The following is a 20,251-nucleotide window of genomic DNA, read 5'->3' as shown; positions in this document are numbered from 1 at the left end:
GTTAAATAGTTTTTTAACTGAAGGAGTTTTAGACAAATATGGTGCATAACCCTACAAATTAAATCAATTCATAGTGTTTTATTTTGATTCTGTGTGACAAATAATTAAGAAATAGAAGGAAAATAATTTCAAAATTCTACGCATTTTTGTTCTTTTTAGCACTGCTCCCAAAAGTCCTGTCCCTTTTTTAGTTATTTTTATACCACCCTTCCACAACAAATGTAATTTGAAGGCACTTTACATGAAAACAAAAAAAACAGGTGAAATTATTGCCAACAATACAGAGATACACACTAATCAAATTAATATTAATATAAATTTATCAGAATTAACACACAGTTCAGCGTGAGACTGACTCCGACGCTAAACAGTCATATTCGGTGTTAACATTTTTGGCCTTATTGGCCTTCCATAAAGGAGGTGAGGTCACCATCAGGGCGGGGTCAAAATTCCTGCTGTCTACTTTTGTCTCTACGTGGAGGAGGCAGGGCTGCAAAGCTGGACGCTGTCTGGAATTTCTGTAGCACCGACATCGTGAGTACCAATTTTATGGGAAATTGTTTTTGACCAGTAACTTCTCACTGCTTTATTTTGTCCTTTGGAGGGAGTGGGGGGTTATTTTTTTATGCCATGGTCTTAGTGTAGACAGCCACCATCCTCTGTATCACAGGGATGGATTATCAGGAATAAACGGGATAGTTTCCTGCCTGTAAAACTTTCATGTCCGTCGCTAGCTGACTAGCTTTAGCTCCACTGCTTGTTCATCATTACCACCCTCCTCATCCTTGCGCACATTTAGCAATAAACTCATTTAGGAGTGTAAACACCCTTTACTTTATTTCCGAGTGGTAACTTTTCAGAGGATGTAACTTGCGCACACATCAAAAATGAACAACTGGAGACTGAACATGGGAGGAGTTTTGTTTGTGCAAGTTTGCGTTTTAACATTTGTACAAAAGGATATTCTTGGTAGCGTTTGAAATATGCTCGTATAGTAGTAAAAATGTCTGGGGAGAAAAGGAGGCGGCTCAACCACAGACTGACTGGAGGAAGCTAGGTGGAGCCTGCACCATTCAGCTTCTATCGTGTTTTTCTTTAAGCTTCCCACCATTCAGGTTGATATGTCATGTAATACACTTTTTTTTTCCTACTTCTAAAGTTTGTGCTCCGTCTTCTCGCGATAACAAAGCTATTTTTTTATTTTTAATTGGTTGAGTCCACTCCCTTCTGAGTGGTGTCTTTATTTGTAAGATAAGGCACAATAGTTGGAATAAAAAAAACCCATTTAGTATTAGATTGACCCCCCCCCCCCCCCCCCCCCCACACACACACACACTTTTTGAATTGAAAACATGTCTGTGTAAACTTGTTTACTGTCCTGAGTGATTCACCAGATTTTCCCTAAAGTCATTTTGGGGCCTGCAGCTCACTTACATCTGGGATCCCACTTGTGGATGAGCGGCTGGAACAAGGTTGAACAACAAGTCTGCTTGAGCCCCTCCACCAAACCCACATAACACATCACTCGAGAAATATTATGACTTTACAAGGAGTGTGTTGTGAAAACAATTCCCCAGCAGTGCACTCAATACACTCCTAAGTAGCTGTTTGCTTTTGATGGTGTCAGCAGTGCAGACAATAAATTTATTTTTTGTTATTTTAATAAAAACTGTGTGTGTTTGTGATGTTAAGGCTAAAATGTGATGCAAGTTTCCTTGTTTGTACAGTGTCTGTGTTTTTAAAGGCAGACATTATGAGTGCGATGTTATCGCTTGGAGGACAAACCAGACTGTCAGGAAGGGGTGGTGAAAGGTTTTTTTTTTTTTTTCCCCAGCGGTGCTGCTCACACCCATATGTGTATGTGTGTGTGTTTTGTGCTTGAACAGGTTGCTCTGCTTTCTGCACGGTCAGGTGTTCTCACCTTGTTGTTCAGCACAAGAGCAGCAATTAGCCTACATGTTGGTTTATAATAATATGCAGCTTTTTACAGTGAAAACATTTTAAATTGTTCTAAAATTCTGCTTACGCATCACTATAAATATTTCTAAAAAAAAAAATTCAGCAACATCTATTTGCTTTTATTTAAACATAACTGCTTTTCCTGCTGCTAAAATAATACAGGATTAAAGTTGTATAATTGTTTGTTTTTTGTTTTTTTTTTACCAATTATTTTTAAACAGACTTCCTTTAAAAAAGTGCTCTGATTAGCATGTAGCTTGCCAACTATGGTTTTAAAACACTGCTACCTTAATTTTAAAAATAATGGGTGTGGCTCTTTTTTTGCATTTACATAATGACTGTCTCTTGTAAGCAAAGGAAATGTTTTGTGTCTTTTGTTTTTTAGTCAACTGGCTGATCGTGTTCATAAACAGGTGTGGGAGGGGCAGCTCCGTTTCATACAGGCAGTGAAAACTCCCGTCACTTTATTCAGGCAAATATTTCTATTTGGCGATGGCCTCCGCCTAAAGACGACATTTTGACTCCAACATTGCATCAGTGTAATCTCCCAGTTGTTGATGTTCATGGTCGAACCATGGGCGGTTCTAAATGGGGGCCCAGCAGGGGCCGGTGCCCCAGTAGAACTAGTTCCTCTAATAAAGAGATCGTAATAAATCAGTTTCTTATGGTGCTGTGTGCTGGCACAGAAACTGTAGCTAATTAGTTCTTTGGACTAATTTCATTTTTTACCTTTACAGTTTTACTTTACCAGAAAATTAAAGATGAAAGTGTTGCACTAATCCCCCCACCAACCAGTAAATGTGGTCTAGAACCGCCACTGGGTAGAATATTAGCTGATTAGAGAAAAATACTTTAAATTGTTTAAGCGATGACAAATTTCCTCCCAAATGGACAAATGATCTGTGCAAAACATCCTCTTCTAAACTACCTTTTTTAAATGTTTAGACACCAGCAACTAAAACTGCAAATCATCCACATCAATGCAGCAGTAACCCATTAAGGCATGTGTACAATATTGATTGTTTTTTTTGTGTGAAACTTTATCTCTACTGGCTCAAAGCCTCTTCCAGAAACTGCTTGCATGGCTTCACAGAAACCTCCACTGTCTGGCTGCGCTGTATTTAAAGGATCATATTTTACAATGCTTTTGTTGAGTAATGGCAAACATGTGCAGGTGTGGCTGCTTACCTGTGGCCAACCCGACTGATTCAGCGACACCTACAGTAACCTGCTTAATGACATTCTCAAGTTTCTGTTTTCGTTTGTGTGGATTCTCATTTTGGCACCTTGGGCAGAACATGGTTTTTGACATGTTTCATTATTTAATAAGCATTCGTTTAATGGCTTGTCTGGGCTGAAGAGAGCAGGCGGTGGTTAAGAGTTGTAGAAAAGCGTGTGGAGGGAGAGCTTTATTTGAATATTTCCATGATGTGTTATCATTCATCTTTGCTTTATGGTATTGGCCTACTGGTGTTACTCCTGCAGCTGCGCTTGGTATCAGAGTTGTGTAAACTCGACCCACGCAGTGCGTGCTGTCGTCCTCACCTGTCGCACCGTAGGTCTGTGCTTAACTTGTCCTTGGCTCACAGCCTTTAAAAGGAAACAAGAGTCTGGTGCGGCAGAGCGTTTGGTGACTCAGTTTGCCTCACATCTGCAGCCGATTGCGACTCGGTTTAAAAAAAAAAAAGGCGTCGTCACGGACACTGTAGGGTGTGTGCATATGAGCGTGACCACACTCGGGAAGGGTGCCCGCTCTATTTGTGTGCCTCACATTTCCCACGTAAATGCGAACGAGGCGCAGGCCGGGGCGGGGTGTGTCGGCCCTTCCCATTGAACTCCTCCATCTGGGTGCAGCCCTTCGCTTTTTAATTGGCTCCAGCGAGTGAATCAAAGGCGACTGTAAAGCACGTCAGGGTGCTTCTTTTTTTTTGTCTTGACAATTAAATGCTGCTGTTTGGAGTGAAATATGGCAGCATAACAGATAATTCAGGGTAAACTGAGCTGAAGAGGAAAGCTGTCTACCAGCTGCTTTAACACATGTGACCTGGGATGTTGAAAACGATTGAATTTAAGATTTTTATTTTATGTTATCTCTATCCATACTTTTTTTGTTCAGATTCTGTCTTGTGCTTTAGTGAGGGCTTTAAAAAAAGTCATAGCAGGATCACTCCTAACTACCTAACTCTACTTTTGCAGCCACATAAAGATTTGTTTTTCAGTTATGATTTTAAGTTGATCAAAATAATTATTGCCAATATTTGCTGAGCAGACGGATAAAATGAAAGGGTTGCCCAGTTCAAATGCTCTATATTATAGAGACTCTACTCAGATTAAGGAGATCCAATGATGAAAACATTTGCACTTGAAATACAAGTCAGTTAAGTCACAATATCCACCTCTTCCAGATTTTGATCAAATTTCCCTCATATTTCTCTTTGTGTGAACCATTTTTATTCATCATTTAATAAATACTAACCTACTGGGACAGTGTTACCCAATTCCTCTAGGCTCCCTGCGCTTCATGTTTCAGACATTTTCCCATTTCAGCTCACCTGAATTTATTTGATAGCTGATTAACATGTTTTTGCTGAAATGCAGTCATTTGAATCAGGTGTTTGAAGCAGGGAAACGGCTAAAATATGCAGTAATGCTTGAGGAATGGGGTTGGGGAAACACCGCATTAGAAATATGACTGAATGCTCTTACTATGCAGTCTGTTGGTACAACATGATGTAATTCGTGTACTGAAGTAGCCTATCTGAGGTAAAGTCATCATGACTTTTCTCAGAGGAGCTTGTGTTTTTGCGATGCTTTGACTGCATGCAAAGACGCACGCGCTCCCAAAAAGACTTTTATTTTTCTAAAATTTATTAGGATGAATACCAATGGTTTCTACAAATTCTGTAAAAGTATATCATTTTAGTTTAGCAAGTGTGAAAAACGAGTATGTGGAAAAAGTCTTAATGGAAAGGTAATTTTGTGTATCTGCTGACCTTATTTTTGGCTAACTGGATGGAAACTCTGGTTTTAATCCAACACAGTTTGGTTTCTGAGTTGCGATCGTAAGACGCCACTTTACTGCTCTTTTTCTTGAACTGGATTCAATATGGCTACCTTAAATGCATCATTACATCTATCCCCCGTCTGTACCAGCATCTGGGGGGCACAGAAGGTATTTCTGGTTGCACACTGTGATTTTTCCTGTCTGTATTCTAATATAGATTTGAACTGATTCTTGTTTGTCCTGATGGAAATAGCTCTTTACGCTGCAGAGTCCGAGGCCAGTTTCAGCATTGTTTTACTTGTGGGTGGGTGAAACGCTACGAAGTGACGTCATAAAAAGTCTTAAAAGAAAACTGTCTAATTTGCAGTTTAGCCTTTATCAGCCAACTATTGGCATCCTGTCGGGCCTCTCCATTCAGGCAGCTGATGAAGCATGTAGTTGGTGAGGAGTTTTCGCCGTCCAGCTGTCAGAAAGGGACCAACTGTCTTTCGGAGCCTGACACTTGGGACGCCTTTCCTAGCGTGGCTCAGGATTTATTACCGCCGTTTGTCCCCGGCGCTTACAGACCCCCTATTCTTCTGTGCGGCCGGCGATCCGACTCACATTTGTCCGCCGCCATCTGTGCCCTTGCTTCATGTACTTGACCCCTGTCCCGTTTTCACCCTCGTCTCTGCTGAGGGCAGCAGCAGGACGAGGGACGGCGAGTGAGGTAATGTTTTGTCAGCCTCCTCTTGTAGCCGGGTTTGTCCTCAGCAGACACTTTTTTTTTTTTTTTTCACATCCTTTAGGGAAAAAAAGTTAAATATAGCAACGCTGGCATTGCCGTTTTTCCTAATAGTTGGAGGGGTTTGACTTGCCCTGATTTAGAGTTGCTTTGCAGAAAGAGCAGAGAAACCAACATTGTTGGTATTTTGGATAATTAAAGAGCTGCTGTTGTTTTTTGAATCGGTCTGCACTTTGGGCTTAATTCATCCCTTTGTTTTGTCTGTAGGAAAAGCTTTGTTGGAACTGAGTCACATCTCACAGGCCACATGGTTGTTGAATCATCTTTTTTTTTAACCACTATTATTAGTTTCATTCAGGGGAGGATGCAGGGCTTTGTTCATTGTCAACTTGCTCCTGATTTGCCAAAACAATGTGCTTCATTCTTTAAAAAAAGAAAAAAAAAATGACCTCCAAGTCTGATTGGTCAGGATTAACTTGCAGAATTTCCTAATAAGGTTTTAAAAATGTTGTGCTCTCGGCACAACTACGGTGACGGATTGCTGGCTAATTTGCTGTAATGGCAAAAATATATTCAGTTTGATTATCGTGGAGCAGTTTTATTCTAAAAAAAAAAAAAAAAACAGTTTGATTCCCGTTGAGCTGGAAAATAAACTTCGCCTTGTTCACACCAACACTTGTTTTTTAGGAGGAATGCCGCCATTCCGGTTTGGCCGCAGAGATGCAGTCATACTCCCTCACACTCACACCTCTCAGTGAAGTGAAGCCCGATCTGCCCTGGCCTCGAGCATTGCTGCGCCGGGAAAAAGGCCTGACCCAAAAAAAAAAAAAAAAAAAAAAATCCCCCCTTTTTTTTCTCTCTCTGGGATTTTTAGACGGTTACTTTGCCTCAGAGGAGGTTGGGAACACAGAGGTTTTTGTTCTGCTAAATAACCAGTTTTTGGGGCCTGCGTCCTCGCGTGTCAAAGCGTGTAACTTTTCTGGGTTAAAAGGATTTTAGGGCTGCTTTTTTTTATCATTTCCTGTTGTGACAAAACCCAAAATGGCTCTGATGGCTTTTAATTACAGCTGCTGGGTACACATGCTGACTTTTTTTTTTTTATTTTAAAAGAAGGAAGCTTACTTATAAGGGGCGGAGGGGAGAACTGATTTATCAGAAAAATATCTGAATGCTTGGCTCTCCTGGTCGTTATCAGTGCTAGCTTGTGCTGCACAATAGAGCAAACAGGAAATTACTATGATTGGTTGAAACAAACATGGTTGGGGGGGAAAGGAGGGGAGCTGAAAGGAGTAGCTGATGTAATTAACAGAGCTGGAGGAGGCGGGACTGTTGAGCTGGAGATCAGGGGAGTAACTCTTAGGTTTTGTGGAATAATGACGCGTCTAGGTGAACACGCTAAAGGCTCTGCAAAGCATAACATAATCTAACTTCCTGTTGTGTTTAAGACCCTGGTGATGATGACTCTGTTCTCTCCGCAGTCGCACCTTTCTCCGACTGACCACGGCTGGTCACTCACAGAAAAATGTCCGTAAAAATAACGCAAGATGAGGCGGAGGAGATGAGGGCGATGTTCGACAGCATTGGTAAGTCGTTCAGTTTGGCTGCAGTTTCTACATATTGATGAATGTAGCTGTGTTTATTTTTGCAGCCCCTGGCGCTCCTTTACTTTGTTTGCCATGGCCGTCTTTGTTTTTTCTTAAGAAAGCTGCATTCGCCGTTTTTGTAAGCAGGGGAAAAATTTGGTAGCGTTCCTTCAGCCGGCTGACCAGCAGTGCACAGCAACACTTAGTGGAGGTGGAGCGGTTTCTCCATACCTCAGATAGCTGGAGAAAACTCCAGTCAGTCCTGAACTTTTTCTGTTATTTTATAAACCTGTTAGGAGTTTCAGGATGTGTCGCCATGGGTTTCATCCCAGGTCTGGCGTTGTGAAATGTGCTGTAGAGTCATCTGGATCCTCTGCCTCTGTTTTTTCCTCCAGATCTGGACAAAAATGGATATATTTCTGATAATGAGCTTGGCGACCTTCTTACACAGAGCGGCCACCCCCAACCAGGATACATGATCCGGGAAATCCTGCAGAAACTCGACCGCAACAAGGACAACAAAATCAGCTTTGATGAGTTTTTGTCGGTAAGCTAAGTGAAGCTTGTAGTGAATATTTTAATGCTAAATATTTTAGGTTCTGAACTATAACATCATGCACTGTTTTTCTTTCATTTGAGTTTGGAAGATGGAAGAGGGAAAGTAAAACAAACAAACTATAAACTGGGGTGAAGGTTGGAGTCCAGACTTAAATCTATTCAAGAATTAATGGAAAAACTTTTTGTCCAATTTGAACCGGAGATTTTATTTTATTTTTTTTAAGAATAGGCAGATTATTCAGTCTCCACATGTATAAACTCATTAGACATACCCTTTGAACCTTTTTACATTTTCTCTCATTTGAATTTCAAACAGCATAAATACTTTTCAAGGAACTTTATGGGATTCCTGTAATGGAAGTGAATCATATGAGTTTGACAAAACATCACTTAAGATGTTTTTACCCTTCACAGTGCAAGCTAAATACATGTTAAGGATGAAAACATGCACATTTTGCAGATGTTAGTGGCGCTTTATCATCATTTGGTCGACGTCGTCTTGTTGCGGTGACCTCTGTCACTTGGAGTCAATGGGTAACTTAAGTTGGCTGTGTGCTGCTTGTGGTAAAGCCTGCTGTGGCTTTTTAAACATTTTGAGTAATGCCAAGCTGAATGGCTCATTGTGGTCACACCAACGCCTGTGAGGCTGAGCTCACTGATCCAGCACTGATAGCCTCCGCAGCAGGAAGTATCCAGCATTTCACTCGTTGACACTTGCTATGACACATCCATTACAACCTTGGATGTTTTAAATAGTTTCCTCAACTTCTGTGGAGAGCCGTTTAAGGTTTAGATCTGTTGGGGAAATTAAATCCTAATCTCTAAAGTGATCCTTGATTCATCCCTAAAGAAACTGATTTATGCTCTAAAAATTTAACTTGGCTTTACGTCAGGGGTTTTATGCTATTAAGACGGAAAATGTTCAGATTATATATATATATATATATATTTAGCTGTAGTCTTGACAGCATGAATGCTCCTAACATAAAATCAGTTGTCTAAGTCACCACATATTTACATCAGTTAGTGAAACTGTAATGCTAAACTGTGCAAAATATTGATGGCTTTAATCATGTTTTGAAATATAATTATCTTTATTAGCACAAGATGTTTCATTATTACCACAGTGAATTGATTCTCCTGGTATATTATAATCAATATATTAACTATTACATCTGTGAGCAAACTATCCAGTGTTTCTCATGCAAATTAATGCATTACATATTATTTTTACTCTTAATAGTGTGGATTTACTGGCATCAACTCATTCAATTTAAAGGTTTTATGAAACACGGAGGCTTTATAACAAAATATGCAATACAAGTTTCTGTCTTGAAGCAAGCTTATATTGTGTTTTTCCTTTACTTTTTGCTCTAAATGTGTCTCTGAAAGCAGTCGCATCATAAATTTTGCAATGTCAGCCTTAAGTTTTAATAATTGGACTGGTGTGATACAATAAAACAGCTTCTTGGTGGAGCTTTCTTTTTAAAAATCTATGCTAAATTAGCCTGTGTTGGCCCGAAGCATTGAGAGCCTACTACTGTCAGTTTGAGTTACTGCATTCAGAAATGATGCGCACGTGATGCAGCGGCACCTGAGGGCATTTTCCACATTCAACACGCACCTGTCGCTGACGTGTGCAAAATGCATCACTTCAGGCTTTAAATAACTGCTGGATTACTACATTAAAACTGTATTGTATGTCAGTCACGCTACTGAAATGATTTACATGCGAGAGGCTGATCAGAGTCAAACTGGAGGATGCAAAACCCTGACGAGGGTCCAGATCAGTTAGTATGTGTGTTTATTTTATACACCCCGACGTGTTTTTCTTACAAGTCGGCCTGTTTTAAAAGTGGATAAAAATTGTTTTATAGAGGTGGTCATACTTGCTAATGAATTTATCAAGATCATCGTTTAATTTTGTTTCATCTCTTAAATCCACTGAATGCAGCAAAAGTAGATTTTTATCCTTCATGTGCAGCTTTGACATTTTTTTGACATTTTTGTTACATTTTTATTTAAATGGATAGTGACAGTGGAATCTGTTTTTTGTTTGGAGATTAGATTTACAACTTACACTTTTACAACTTCATAAAGCAACATGTTTTCAATGTGGCCTGACGTGAAAAAAGAAACGAGGTTTGTGTTTTTAGCATTATCTCTTGTGTCAGGTAGTGAAAGCATTTGTTGTACAAATTAAAAGCTTGAACACACTTCTGTGCAAATACCGAACAAGCAGATGTGGAGAGACTCGGTTGGTATGTTCAGCTCTGCAACAAACTATGAACATAACAGCGATTCTGTGAACAGAGCAAAGTACAAAATGGATTTATTTCTCTTGGTATTTATATAAAGCGATGCTGTGTAAACCTAATTTGCTGTGAACATTTGCACAGTGAATTTGGTCAGTGTGTGATTGATGGCAACCTTTATTGTACTGTGAATAAAACAAGTTAGTCATGTTTTGAGTATTTTTCCACTTCTGAGGTAAAATCCCTCATAAGGTTGGTCCGTTTGCAGCAAATATGATTAGTTTTACTTTGCTTGGAACTACCAGTTTTATATACTTTAGTCTGTTTTTGTTCAAGTTGTCCAAAACACTCATCTTTTTTGTTAAACAGATAACCAGTCCTCTTCCAGTGCAGATCTACATTGAATGGACTCGCTTATCTTTCTGATTATTCTTTCTTATTGTGTCAGATCGTCAAGGAGCTGAAGGGCAGTCAAGTTGCAAAAACATTCCTCAAGGCCATCAACAAAAAAGAGGGCATCCTGGCGATTGGTGGGACATCGGAGCTGTCGAGCGAAGGCACACAACACTCGTACTCCGGTATGTGACTCTACTGTTTGTTGTGAGCTGTTGACTTTGAACCCTGTGCGTTTCAGTTCCAGAGAAAGAAACCTAAGGCTGAAGCGAACCTCTGCAATGGACATTGTTGATGATAAAGTGCAATTGAATTTAATTCATTTAGTTTTTTATAGTACATATGGAGAGCTAATGTTATACCACAGCACTTTATAATACAAGTCCAAAAGATTAGTTCATATATTAATATTTAAAGTCACACATTACTGTTTAATCAATGCAATACCAACTTCAGTTAGTCACATAATGGCAATTGATAAAAAAAAATATATGTAAGAAAGTCCAGCTGATTGTAAGCAATTGTTGTCTTTTTGTGTCAACCATTCATTCAGAACAAACATGTAGCAACAGTGGGAAGATATTCTAATAATTTGTTTATACGGGAAGTCATTCCTGACAGTGTATATCCCATTACATCAGTGGCACCCATGCTGTGGTCAAATATTTACCTGTGAATATATTGTTTTTAGAATGCAAAAAGTGGAAAGAAATGTGTCTTCTTGCACAGCTGGTGGGACTTGGCACTCAAACACGTAAAGCAGATAGAGCATTATTGATGTTACTAATAGTTTACTGATGGTTTTAATCGGTGGATCTTTCCAGCTCAGAGTCACAAAGCAGCTGAGCTTGGAGTACTTTCCATGGGAACAAAATGGATTAGAATTAGTCACACCTTCAATGGAAATAGAAAAATGGAGCAAAAAACTGATTTAATGGAAACAGATAATGCATAAATGAAGGCGTTTTTTTTCTTTTTTTTTTTTTTTTTAACAAATTTGGTGCCCACATTCACTCTTACAGAGGAGGAACGATACGCTTTTGTGAACTGGATCAACACAGCTCTGGAAAAGGATCCCGACTGTCAACATGTCCTGCCCATGGATCCCAACACAGACGCTCTGTTCAAGACTGTGGGAGACGGCATTGTGCTCTGGTGAGTCCCCGTCTCACAGCAGCACAAGGTCACCTGCTCTCCTCTGCAACCTAACTTTATGGTTGTATTCTGGGTAGATGATAATGTATGAAAAGATCATCGTGTAACTATAGTAATGCTGAATGATGATTTTTGTGTGTGTTTATTTAAAGAAATTCAGTTAAATTGTTATAAAGGGATAAATATCTATACTTGTTTTTCCAACATTAGAGTGGCTTAAACACAAAAGTATTTAAATTAAATTGGAAACGGGGATATGAATGTGTTTTGATAATTGGGCTGCAATGTACAGAGCTCCAAAAATGTCTAAATTATAAACTTCTCACCTGCAGTGGTAGTGGATTAAAATGAATAAACCTGAATCTTAGTCAATCTGAATCTGCTCCAAGCAGAAATGGCAACATATGATTATTATGAATACATGTTATCTCCTATTTTCATGAAAATATTAGATAAGAAAGGGTTTGTTGAGCCCTAAAAATCTTCTCTCTTTTTCTTTGCACATCTTTTTTGGAATTCAAATGGATATTCCAGCAAACTTATCAGTTTGTTTTTTGTTTTTTATTTTCAAACAGCAAAATGATCAACCTGTCCGTGCCAGACACCATCGACGAGAGAACAATCAATAAGAAGAAGCTGACCCCATTTACAACACAGGTAAGTCCCACTGGTTACCAGAGGCATCCCATCAAAGTTTCCTGCAGGTGCTGAAACATCCGACTCGTGCTCTCCAGGAAAACCTGAACCTGGCTCTGAACTCGGCGTCTGCCATCGGCTGCCACGTGGTGAACATCGGCGCTTTGGACCTGAAAGAAGGGAAGCCCCATCTGGTGCTGGGCCTCCTGTGGCAGATCATCAAGATTGGCCTCTTTGCCGACATCGAGCTCAGCAGAAATGAAGGTATCGGGAGAGGTTACAATTGCATAACGCCTGCTTAAGCCCCCTCACCAGGGCTCAGTTGTCGAGTAGATTAACGGATGATTATCGCCCGTCCCCAGCACTTGCGGCCTTGCTGAGGGACGGAGAAACCCTGGAGGACCTGATGAAGCTGTCGCCGGAGGAGCTGCTGTTGCGCTGGGCCAACTTTCACCTGGAGAACGCTGGCTATCCAAAGATCAACAACTTCAGTTCAGACATCAAGGTAACAGTGGTCTAATTTTATATTTAAACGTCAAATTAAGAAAAAAGGAGTCCGAATTTAAAGGAGAGGATGTGGGATTTTTAAACCCGTCATCAAACTGCACATGACCAGTAACTAAGTCCACCAACACAGCAGACACCAGCAAAGGTAGCTCATACTTATGTTTACCCAACCTCACCCACATGCCCACCTCAGCTGCTCCTTTAGTAGGAATGAAGGTGTAATCTGATCTGGTGATTCAAAGTTCAGCGTAGTCATTAAATTTAAAATAACATCAGTTTCTTTGCCAACGTGTTTTTAAGGAAGAAATAATTAGTTGAGATTGGCCTTAAAATGGCTGTTTTAACAATTGTATGCTTTGATCTGGCTGCATGTTCAGGGTTGTTGTCCCGAGCCTCGAGAATGCGCTTGTCTAAGCTGCAACTTATTTATGGGCTTCAGAAGAAAGGATGCTAAATACAAATGTTTTACACACTTTTCAGATTCTTATTTGTAAAAGATTTTAAAATCTGTGGATGTCTTTCCTTGATCGTATAAAATCCCACCAAAACTTTTACTTTAAAATTGTTTTCTTATTCAGCTTTTTTTCTGTATAAAGACCCAGATAACTTATTGATTAATTATATTTTTGTTCCTAGGACTCAAAGGCCTATTTCCACCTTCTGAATCAAATCTCCCCTAAAGGCACAGAGGAGAATCAGCCACGCATCGACATCAACATGGCAGGCTTCAACGTAAGCACATTGACCTCCCACAGCCGAGCCTCTCCACACGTTGCCAACTGTGCTGCAGTTCTCACCCGAACACGTGTGTGTGTGTGTGTGTGTGTCTTTTCAGGAGAAAGACGACTTGAAGAGGGCAGAAGCTATGCTGCAGCAGGCCGACCGGCTCGGCTGTCGACAGTTTGTCACCCCGACTGACGTCGTCAGTGGGAACCCCAAACTCAACCTTGCCTTCGTGGCCAATCTGTTCAACAAATACCCAGCGCTGACCAAACCAGAGAACGAGGACATTGACTGGGACCTTCTGGGGGATGGTATGGAAAATAAAGCCTCAGAATTAAATTGCAACAACAAAAGTCTGTGTGTAATGCAGAGACTCTCTCTGGCGGTCATCGCTTTCGTTCTGTTTCATCCCTACTTAATGCCAGAGGCGTTGCTGAAAGAAGCACCCGGGCTTTAGTGATGCAAGGTCCGAAGCACTGAATCACTAAAGCCAATTGCTGCAGTTGTACCACTGACGGTATGCAGATAGGGCGAACATGAGATGTGTCAGAGCGGCCAGCACACCCTCTGGTGTTTGTAAGCTTTACAGAGGAAGTCACCTGCATGATGTCGTGCATAGAGCCGTCACCGAACCCGCTGAGACGAAGGGAGTGAGCCAGCTTCACTCTGCGAGTACACTGCACCTCCTCCTCCACTTCTGAAGCGACAGGCAGCCAAAGACAACACATCCTCCTCTGCAGCCAACTCAGGCATGGGTGGAGAAGAGAACCCAGTCACTGCCATCGACGTGTCCAACTGGCGTGCCTGGAAAAAAAAAAAAAGATTTAATTTCCGGCAGTTCTGCAGACAACTACTCAACTCTTGTGGAAAGGCCCTGATCAGACGACTCTCACCTCTTCTTAGAAGGAGCCACAGTGACCATGTTCTCCACCGGGTGATCATGCCCAAGGCAGGCAAGACTCAAAGTTGGCTAAAATTGGGAGAGGGGCAGAAAAAAAAACAAAACAAAAAAAACACTGCCATCACATTCAGCAAAACAACAAACTTGGAGAGGCTAACACCATTGGCTAAGCTCTGATTGCAAACAGTATGTATATCACAACACAGTCAGAAGCTGTGAGTTGGGAGAGGTGGCAGAAACGCCGTTATCGCCAACAAACATCACAATTAGCATAAATGAAGATAAACCCATCGTAGCCCCTATGAATGCGATGCACCGCTACTCAGACCAACAGGCGATTGAGCGTCCGTTGAAATCATCCAAAAGGCTGATTGCAATGAAAAACGAACTGCATTGCAGAGCGTTGGATGACATCAGACCATGTAGCCTCTGATCAGCTGATGCGTCACAAGTGTTGGTATTACTACTCAAACGGAAACATTCGGTCCTTTCAGCATCGCTCTCTGGCAGTCAGTGGAGATGAAATAAAACTGTTTTTAGGTTTCTTCCACAGATGAGTCAGATACTACATTTTGGAATAAAAAGTAACGTCTGCTCTCTGGCTTTGTTAGTCATACGCCACATACAATGAAGACTATTATAAAACACGATCAGCAGTCACAATTAAGTCCTCTAAATCCCACAATCCTGTCTGGATTAGGTGAGACGAGAGAAGAGAGAACATTCAGAAACTGGATGAACTCCCTCGGCGTGAGCCCCACTGTGAACCATCTGTATGTGTAAGTATCGCCCACAGAAACGAACCACAAACCCAATTTGAGGACTCTGACCTGGACGGGTCCGATGTTGACTGATGTACTGGCTGTTGCAGAGATTTGCAGGATGCCATGGTGATCCTTCAGCTCTACGAGAGAATCAAAGTGGAGGTAGATTGGAACAACAAGGTCAACAAGCCGCCTTATCCCAAACTGGGAACAAATATGAAAAAGGTAGTTTGTCAGAGTCCTTTCAGTTTTGTTTCCAGGCTTTTGCCGTCTTGTGTTGACGCTTGTGTTGTCTCCCCACCACCACCACCACCCTCAGTTGGAGAATTGTAACTACGCAGTGGAGCTGGGCAAAACAACCAAGTTTTCTCTTGTTGGCATCGGCGGGCAGGACTTGAACGATGGCAATCCTACCCTGACTCTGGCACTGGTGTGGCAGCTCATGAGGAGGTAATAATGCATCATAATGTCACAATTAGGCCTGAATAAAGCTTAAGCACACCTTTTCTTTCTTTTTTTTTTAACTTGGAACATAATCACCTATGAAGAAATTCAAAATTTGACAAAGTATCCGTAGCATCAGTCGTTTCTGTATTCAAAATAATCAGGTTGTTTATTAGCATAATGCAGGAAATGATCAGCTTGTTGGGAAATAATCACATCATGAGAGCATGACTGTACACCAGTGTTTTTTTTTGTTTTTGTTTTTTATTAAATGTCATAACAGTATCTTTCAAATGTATTAACACCCCCAGAACATTAGCAGTATTAACAACCTCATCGCACTTCAAATAACTACACATTTTAAAGGCATAGATGGAGAAAAAAAAAAACAATAGCGCTGCTTTAAATTGTGTAGTACGATTAGTGATACCAATTTATAGTTTTCAATACACATGTGATCAATATCAGTAGATAGAATATTCACTGAAATCTGAATCAAAATGGCAAAGAATTCTGGGAAATGTAGGCAGAGGAAAGGCTTTTGCCACTCAACCTCTGGCGTTTAGCTTAGCAAGGTTGGTGACCTCAATTAGGTCACCCATTCTTTGGTCACCTAGCAATGGCTAGCTCACCCATTCTTTGGTTACCTAGCAACGACTAGCTCGCCCATTCTTTGGTTACCTAGCAACAACCTGTTGCGTAACCAGCAGCAGTTTAAGGTTTCACCGTTGTCTCATAACTGCTGGAAATAATAAAAAAAATATTTAAAAAACACGGCGTAGAGTGAAAACAGTTTGGCAGTTTCCAGATATTTAAAACAAAAACTACTCAATAGTTATTGATATTAAAAATTTTCTCTATTGTCCGACATGAAACGCTTGTATTGTGATAAGTTTTTCAGCCATATAGCCCAGCCCCAACTTTCACTGTTTTTCAGTGGACATGAGCTTGTAGAAAGAGGCTGCTCAAATTGACTGTAAAAATCAAAATGGTGTCCACATTAATGTGGATTATTTTTTTTATTAATTAAAGCAGACCCTGTACTCGTTTGTTTTTGATATTTCATTCTTTGCACTTTCACTTTCTGGTCATGGTCATAACAAATGTGCTGCTTCTTTTAGATACACATTGAATGTACTGGAGGAACTGGGTGATGGCGAGAAAGTAAATGATGACATCATTGTAAGATGGGTGAACAAAACATTGGCAGAGGCTGGAAAATCTACCAAGATTTCAAGTTTTAAGGTAAATCCTCCTGGTTGGATTGTGGAAATAATTGCGGTCCTTTTTTTTGTTGTTGTTGTGGGGTTTGGTTGATTTGTTGTAATCTCTGTGTTTATGTTCAGGACAAGGAGATAAGCAGCAGTCTGGCAGTGCTGGAGCTGATTGATGCCATTCAACCTGGGAGCATCAACTTTGACCTGGTTAAAACCGGCAGACTCTCTGAAGACGACAAACTGGACAATGCCAAGTAAGAATTCAGCGAAAAATGTGAAACTGAATTAAGATGCGGTTTCATTAACTGACCCCGGATTTACAAAAGTTTTTGTTTTACATTTTCTGTCCTCCTGTTATGATGGCTTCATTTCTTTTAACGAAATGCCAGAAGGATTGGGGTTTCTCCAGCTGTATGGAGCTTTGAGTAAAGTTGCATCAGCCCCTCCCCAACTTGTTGCTGCTGTTGATCAATGAATATTTTTTTTTCTCTATAAAGAACACATCTACAAAAAAAAGTGTTAACAGGGATATTTACTTGAAAATTAAAACTATATTTAGCAAGTGGTGTGTAACACTAATTCTGCAAAACAGAGTAGGGTTTTTCTTCTGTAAAAATAAATAATCTTATGAAAATTATACTCTGTGCTTCCTCTGGTCATCTTAGCTTTGAGTGTAGCTAATGATTTCAAAGTGTGCAACATGATCTGAAACACCAATACTGACAAAAACAAATAAATGTTTGAGTGGCCAAACTTTTTGACAGCCTGAATTTAATCATGATTCCTTAAAAAGTTTTCCATTTAACTGGATCCTGTTCTATATTTTGTGGTAATGCCATCAATTATTACTACTTTTTAGTGGTAAAACCATGAAACTGGTATTTTGTTTAACTCAAGGTCGTCATACCAATGAATGTTTCACACCAGACCAGTGATGTTGCTAACATGTGAATAGCTTACCTCAGTAAACGCCCTTTTCCTCTGCAGATATGCCATTTCTATGGCGAGGAAGATCGGCGCTCGTGTCTACGCCCTGCCAGAGGACCTGGTGGAGGTCAAGCCAAAAATGGTGATGACGGTCTTTGCCTGCTTGATGGGACGAGGGATGAAGCGCGCCTAAGCGAGCTGCTTGGATCACAGGGACACTTAACACTTCCCCAAACAAAAAAAAACAAAAAAAACAATTAGCATTTTGAAAGAGCTTCCTCGACCGAAGAAATGAAGATTTGTTTTGGTTTTGTTTGTTGTTTTTTTTGTTTGTTTTTTTGCCTTAATGAATCAGAATCATACACTTGCATGCACCCTCTACCTCTTCTCATACACAGAGGTGTTTTCTGAAGGATCCTTTTTATTGAAGGTGAAGCTTCAGGATGGAAAATCTCCAGAGGCGACGCTTATCAACCTTCTATGCTCATTTATAAGAATGCTGTCCCCCCCTATAAAAATATGCATAACATACCAGCTGCAAGGTTGTTTACATATTTCTATCCTGGCTGACAAGTCGATTATCTCCTCGACCAAGCAACAGACATTCCTGAGTGCTTTACCTTTGAATATATGCATCAGAAGGCCAAAAGTAAGTCAGAGAGGTTTAAAGTTTGGGTGGAGGACACGTTAAAAGAAGAAAACCGATGCTCAAACATGTTCTCTTTCTCAATGGCATGCGAGTGTTTCAGTAGAGGGGACTCTGCGGACGTCTACATATCAGAAAACAGAAGCCATGAGGTCAGTGTGTGGTGATGACCTGTGGGAGGAAATGCTATTTGTATTGCCTCGTAATCTTTTTTTTTTCTTTCTTTTCCTTTTTCTTGGGATTATCATGCAACATGCTGTAAATGCTGTCTTTAAGGATGTCTGATTTGTGTTGCATTGGGATTTTTTTTTTTTTGTATTTCTGTGTCCGTTCGATGGTGAGCAGGCTGACTTGACTCTCCTGGCTTCATGCTGTGCCTTCAACTATCAAAAGATGATTTGTATTTGTGCTCTGAGGGTTTCTCTTTGTTTTCTGCTCATATTAAACATTACCAAATACAGTTACTTCATTCCAAGTAGCTTGATGATGTGCTATGACGACGGCCAAATTGAAATTGGTCTTTTGTTCATGTCTATTCTCCCAAGTAAGTGCTTTACATGTAACAATAAACATGATTTTGAAAGTAGCTGCTGTGTGTGGTCTTTGCTGTTTGTTTTTTAAAAGAACTTTTGTAAGAAGTTGTGGCAGAACTTTGAAGTGAAACTTAGTTTGTATCATGCTCGGATTTTCTGCTGAACAAATGTATATAATTTTGCTTTTCTGAAATGGTAGCATTTGCAAAGCTCCGATATGTCATAAAAGCAATACAAATAAATAGTCAGGGACTTTTTTTTTTAATGCATTTTCAATGCATTTCACAAAAGTATTTGTAAGGCTTTTATTTCAAACTTGCCTCTACTTAAATGTGACACGCCTTGTGCTGAGCTGAAAAACAAATCTGTTGGAAATTATGTAAATGTGGACACAGTCGAGTATCCCCCCCCCATCACATTTCCTTTTCTTCATTTCAGATCTCTCTGCATTGCCACACTTATCCAAATCCATCAGATTATGAGGACATCTCTTGTCTAAAACGCTCCATGCATGACTGAACTGATTTAATGTCAGATTTACTTCATAAAGTTTTTGTTTCTGTTCATAAAGTCATTCTTTTGCTAATTTTGCTTGTACTCAGTGATGCTGGCGATTAAAATCCACCTTCATCTGGAGCTTTCTAAAAGGACACCTGATTTGATTGAACTGTTCGTGCTTATCTACAGCAAAGTAACCCCAGAGCATGATGCTGCCACTGCCATGCTTCACTGCAGGTAAGGCGTTATTTTTGGTGACGTGGTTTCTCTGTGCTGGATTTTTCTTTTGGAAAACTGAGTTATTGTCAATCCAGGCTTGATGGTCTGATACGAAAAGCTTTGGTGGCTCTTCAGACTGTCATGGAATGAACAGACACATTTCAGATCAACTTTTATGATTCAACGGTTTACCTCATTTTCCTTTTACTACTTCTCCTTCCTCTTATCTCAGTTTCTGTTGCCGTCCTTCCCTCTTTTTCCTCATAAAACCTGTCATCTGTCTGACAAAGCAAACTGTGAGCAAGAGTGATTGTGTGTTTGATCTGTTGTCTTTTCCCAGTGCAGCGGGGAGTAGACGAGGCAGACTGCAGGTCGCTGTTCACTGACTCGGATCTCGGATTCCTGCGAATTCCTCTGGGCTTCGCTCCTTGTAAAGTCTTTCAAGGCTCTGATTACGGCTCCGGCACCTGCCTTCGTGCTGCTTGATGAGGAGGCTGTCTGGTGTGGCCTTCATCGTCCGTGCTTTATCGTTTCAGCTGTTTTCAGATGGGAACATTTGGAGCTAAAGTTTCAATTTGTCTGCTGAAGAAGAACTTTGTACATTG

At 40.4% G+C, this 20,251-nt stretch overlaps 1 protein-coding gene across 1 annotated transcript; it reads left to right on the top strand.

Annotated features, from left to right (window-relative positions):
* The first annotated feature begins 436 nt into the window (after positions 1-436).
* pls3 (plastin 3 (T isoform)) lies at positions 437-18,981 on the top strand. The gene is made up of 16 exons (XM_007545993.2): positions 437-534; positions 7,166-7,270; positions 7,666-7,817; positions 10,532-10,661; positions 11,499-11,631; positions 12,207-12,288; positions 12,366-12,531; positions 12,630-12,772; positions 13,411-13,506; positions 13,610-13,808; positions 15,099-15,177; positions 15,270-15,387; positions 15,482-15,612; positions 16,728-16,851; positions 16,953-17,077; positions 17,811-18,981. The coding sequence occupies exons 2-16, from the start codon at positions 7,210-7,212 to the stop codon at positions 17,941-17,943; spliced, it is 1,872 nt and encodes a 623-aa protein (XP_007546055.1). The 5' UTR covers positions 437-534; positions 7,166-7,209; the 3' UTR covers positions 17,944-18,981.
* The last annotated feature ends 1,270 nt before the right edge of the window (positions 18,982-20,251 follow it).

This window comes from Poecilia formosa, unplaced genomic scaffold, assembly GCF_000485575.1.
Source record: "Poecilia formosa unplaced genomic scaffold, Poecilia_formosa-5.1.2 Scaffold14, whole genome shotgun sequence".
Taxonomy (NCBI): domain Eukaryota; kingdom Metazoa; phylum Chordata; class Actinopteri; order Cyprinodontiformes; family Poeciliidae; genus Poecilia; species Poecilia formosa.
The sequence above is the reverse complement of the archived record's forward strand: the minus strand, read 5'-3'. Positions and strand labels throughout refer to the sequence as shown.

Coding starts and splice junctions, on each gene's coding strand:
- pls3 (XM_007545993.2), top strand. CDS start 7,210: ATGTCCGTAAAAATAACGCAAGATGAGGCGGAGGAGATGAGGGCGATG. Junction 12,532..12,629: donor CGAGCTCAGCAGAAATGAAG/GTATCGGGAGAG, acceptor GCCCGTCCCCAG/CACTTGCGGCCTTGCTGAGG. Junction 15,388..15,481: donor TGGGAACAAATATGAAAAAG/GTAGTTTGTCAG, acceptor CACCACCCTCAG/TTGGAGAATTGTAACTACGC.